Consider the following 4596-nt stretch of genomic DNA (forward strand, 5'->3'; position numbering starts at 1 on the left):
TTTATGCATATATCTATTATGTTGAGAGCCAAATACCTATATTATATTGTAGTCTATAAGCCACTCTTACTTTTATACGTCTTATTTATTTCTATATTTATTCTTATTCTAAGATCAAAAGATTATATTTTGTATAATTTTGAAGATAGCTCATCAATGGTGCGGTAAATCATAGAATGAAAATTTAAATGCTGATATATATGACAGCTGGCAGCACCAACTCACTGTCAGATTATAACTTCTACATAGTGAACTTTATTTTATATTCTGGCAATAGATTTGACTTTATGTCAGATAGTGAACTTTCTATTTTTTTGGTTCGAAGCTTCAAGTTTCAACTACGATAGTTATCTGGCACAAGTCAATGACAGAATGTCAAAATTAATAACAGTGAAGGCTGGCTAAAAATTATTGGGGCCGTAGATTGCAAAAATATTTTTTTTATATATGAATATTATGATACTTACATGATATGTTTGTTTTTCGGTGTAACTCAATGAAACTATAATAATTTAGAACAAATGTGTGAGAAATAAAAGAGTAGATATGTTAGTTTTCAAATGTGCTTTAATATTCTTCTTTTCGACTTTTGTGTTGTCGTAAGTAAATAAAAAAGTGTATTAAGTATTTAAAATTGTTAATATTTCGTTTTGAAATAGCAGAGATTAATTCTAAATCATCAAAAATTTAATCTATTTAAAACTGAATGGAAATACTGTTGCTTAGAGTCCTTTCACTTTCCAAAACACAGACTAAAGTTTTGTTTTCTTTTAGACTAAGTTCACAAGTTGCAAAAGTATATACATTGGGAATTGGTCTTGCCTGTTTATACTTTATCAGTGGAGCATTGGGTAGGTAGAAACACTCATAAGTATGAGTTTTTTACAACTGTTTTTTTTTTCTTACAATTATATATTCAATATAAACTAATATAATGTTTTCAGCTGGCAAAATCCTATATGACAGATACCAGTATATTCATATCCTAGGCTCACTAACACCAAATCCAAATGTGACCTTGTATGTAAACAGAATAGCTTCTATTTCTGCATCATTCCTCTCATTGGGCTTCCTCAGTTACCTTTTTCTTGTCTTATTTAAGGTAAGAATTTATAAAAAATATTGAATTGTAAACCCAATATTATATAGTTTATCATAGTAAAAACAATTACTTAGCCAACAGATCTCAAAATGTTTGAGCTGGTTTTCATGTTGTAAAGTAATATGATAGATCGCTTGTTTGGTTTTGCTGTCAAAACGAATGAAGTATAGTTATAGATGTAAACAATGTAATAAGGGTGTCAAGTATGTGGTAATATGATCCAAATGGCCAGTATTCATTAAGGTTAATGTCTTAAAGATCTTAGTAAACCACAAGTTATGAAACTGGGTCAGCGCTCTATGTAGCTTGCTGTATAAGTGAATGTTGTAAGAATTACATAAAATTTACAAAACTGTTTTTATTTAAATCTATATTTTAAGTTAAAATTATAACAAAGTAAAGATAAACAATGTTAGTACAGTCATGCATTAGTTGCTTTAATGAATTTTCAATATCATCATTAATAATGTAGAATTTAAAGATATAAACAGATGTTTCAGCTTTGATGCAATTAGTCAAGTTCATAGAAATTTGTCTATTACAGGACACAAATTTTTGACTTAAAACTGTTTGTGTATTTTATAAAATGTTTATAACCAGCCTTTATATGGCTTAAAGAAGTTTAACATGTTTTCAGAAAGATGAGACCACTCTCAGAGCACTTACAATATTTTTATGTGGATGTGGGACTCTTTATATGTGGGTACAGGTATGTATTTATTTTAATTAATATGTTTTCTTATAGCAAAATGTCACTGCTTTATGAAATGTTTCTGAAAAATCCTGCATATAGATGTATTTAATTTGTATTAAAGAGAAAGGAAAACAATATGTCATTATTAAATTAGGTATTTAGGCCTTAGGTTATACCTTGTATTTTTTTCCATATTTATGATAGTTCAAAACTTATTATATCTTTCAATAACTTTTTATATGAAAACTTATTTATCATTTCCAGAGTTTACTCACAACATATATATCAACTTTATTTTTTGAGAAAAGATTGACAGTATTAAGACAATACCTAGCCAATTTGAGCTTCCTGTTTCTAATTCTTATGGCAATATTTGGGACCTTATCTGTATTTTTGCCAGAAGGTAAATATATATTTTCTTATTGTAACAGGTTTAAAATTAATCTTTTTTGCTTTTAAAAGCTATTGAAAATGTCCTAACATTTTGTGACAGATTAGATTTCAAATTTTATTTTTTAATCAAGTGTTAATACAATACTATTCTCTTGGAAATAAATTATAAGCTCTATTAAACATGTAGTCTCATTTACTTTTATTGGGGCTAAGTTGGTATCCAATGTAAAAAAAATGGTGTCTAAGGATCAGTATAAAATTCTATAAAGAGTTGTTATATCTATTTCCTTGTTAATTTCAGGTGATTCTAGTGTAATGTACATTTGTAACATATTATCATCTCTTAGCGGATACACAATGACAACTATTTTCTGTATATTTATATTGTCATTTGAAAAGGAGTATGCATATTTTTCGGAGGTATGATTTGATTGAATACTCATATATTTGACATCCATATATGAATTAGTGGCGCTACAACCTTAGCCGTAGATTTCTATATCTGTTTCGAGGTCAATTTGTCTTTATAGGCAAGTAGGTGATCAGACTTCTGCACGTTCTTCTGTATGTTGATTTTTAAGTCTAAGAAATGTTAGTAGAAAAAGTGAATTGGTCCACAGCCATAAATCAAACTAAACCACATATTATTGAATATCAACCACCACACCAGACTTACCCCCACATTCAGAGTCGAGGCTAAGCGCTAACCGGACTCCCCGGCTATTACGGGAGCCACTGTTTCCGCTAAGTTAGAATCCAAAGTAACATTGAATCCCTTAAGCAGTCAAATTAAATGCAATTATATATATATATGTATCTGTGTTAATGTGCATATCTACTGTACTAAAACTTAATTAAAGGAATATCAGTCTGCTTGAGTGTGAGAACATGCAGAATTTTTATTAAGATACAAATTCCAACCGTCCAACCAGTGGTCTTCGTTAGTGTAAAACTGTCATTGTTTTCAGGGAATCCGTTCCGATATGTTAATAGATGACACCTGTTCGTTGAACAATGCGTCAGTCGACGAAAGTTTACTAGATACACATACAATAAGGAGGATATTGCCCCGTACCGTGTCCTGACAAGAAGCCGTGCCCGCGGGCACGGTAAGAGCGCCATCTTACGGCAGTTTCAACGAAACGAATTTCGAAATTTTGGAAAACCATTTCTCGCAAGAATCGAGCCCCGATAACGACAGTGGCATGTCCTCGGGTGAGAACGATGACTCTCTTAAAGTCAAGTGCCTAAACGATAGTGTAAGGTGGAATGAGATTCCCAGTTGTTCTAATATAAATGTGATTCCCAATGATTTCATTGTGATCAACGTGACATGTGATGTCGAAAAACCTGAAAGGACGGTAGGTACAAATATAAGTGATTGTGATAACTCAAGTATTTTAAGCGTAGAGAATAGTATAGTTCCTGTGGGTAACAACGAACTCGTCCAATCGGATAGTCAGAAATTGGTGAGCCTCTCGCTCTCAATACTCTTGGCTGCGATTCTACAGGCGATGCGTTGTTTCGCCCAATTCTTAGAGGACATTGTAGGTCCGCAACGGTTATGAGAGTTAAGTTCCTGTTAATTTTATTTGCACATTGCTTTTTTAATATGCCTTTTGTATCAGTATTTTAAGTACGAAAAGGGTAAACGCTATCGTATCAATGTATACCAAACGTCCAATTTAATATTAGGCATAAGTACTAAAGCCCATCAAGGACCGTGGATAGTGTCTGTGTGGAAAGTAAACCGGCGTGGCCAGGGGATATAATTCATATTTGTTGCGCGTCATTTCATTTATTTAAAAAAAAATATATCAAGATCTGTCACAAAAAAAAAAACAAATTAGTTCTGCGACATTAAATCAAGCGATGGTTGTCTTTCCGCACATACTAAATCTGTTAATAGCATACTTTTTTCATTTATTAAGTTGTACTTATTATAACTAAATAGTTAAAAGATAGCTCTATATTTTGCTTAGTATGCTATAGAGAAGGTTAGCAACATTTTTAACTTTTCACAACTTGACGGTCTCTTTTATTATGCTTTTGTAATTGGGTAGTCTTTGAGACCACAGACTTAAACGGAATTGTATATCTCATAGAGATTTTCTGCTGTTTTTGATGACTATTTACCGTTTTTTTGCTTATGGCTTTTTTCTGCTTTTTAAGTGGTTGTGTTAAGTAGTACAATTTTTATAAACTGTTCCCTATTAGTTCGTCATAGGTATATTATTTTCGGTTATTAATAACATAAAGGAGACGTATAGAATATTTTGACAAAACATTTTGGAGATTTGTATTGTCGGGTATAAAAAAATCATGGCTAAAAAAAAATCTTCTTATTAATTAGCATCAAACCAAATACGAGGGGGTAACAAGAAAACACATCTTCTAATAATAATTT

General features: G+C 31.2%; 1 protein-coding gene across 1 annotated transcript; it reads left to right on the forward strand.

Annotated features, from left to right (window-relative positions):
• Positions 1–14: 14 nt before the first annotated feature.
• LOC123712728 lies at positions 15–3400 on the forward strand. Its single transcript, XM_045665952.1, has 7 exons — positions 15–599; positions 775–851; positions 945–1102; positions 1740–1811; positions 2061–2199; positions 2491–2609; positions 3158–3400. The coding sequence occupies exons 1-7, from the start codon at positions 547–549 to the stop codon at positions 3272–3274; spliced, it is 735 nt and encodes a 244-aa protein (XP_045521908.1). The 5' UTR covers positions 15–546; the 3' UTR covers positions 3275–3400.
• The last annotated feature ends 1196 nt before the right edge of the window (positions 3401–4596 follow it).

This window comes from Pieris brassicae, chromosome 8 (genome assembly GCF_905147105.1).
Source record: "Pieris brassicae chromosome 8, ilPieBrab1.1, whole genome shotgun sequence".
Classification (NCBI taxonomy): domain Eukaryota; kingdom Metazoa; phylum Arthropoda; class Insecta; order Lepidoptera; family Pieridae; genus Pieris; species Pieris brassicae.

Excerpts from the sequence above, each read along its gene's own strand:
- LOC123712728 (XM_045665952.1), top strand. The coding sequence starts at position 547 with ATGTTAGTTTTCAAATGTGCTTTAATATTCTTCTTTTCGACTTTTGTG. Across the intron at positions 1,812-2,060 it reads CTCTTTATATGTGGGTACAG|AGTTTACTCACAACATATAT; the intron begins GTATGTATTTAT and ends TATCATTTCCAG. Across the intron at positions 2,610-3,157 it reads AGTATGCATATTTTTCGGAG|GGAATCCGTTCCGATATGTT; the intron begins GTATGATTTGAT and ends CATTGTTTTCAG.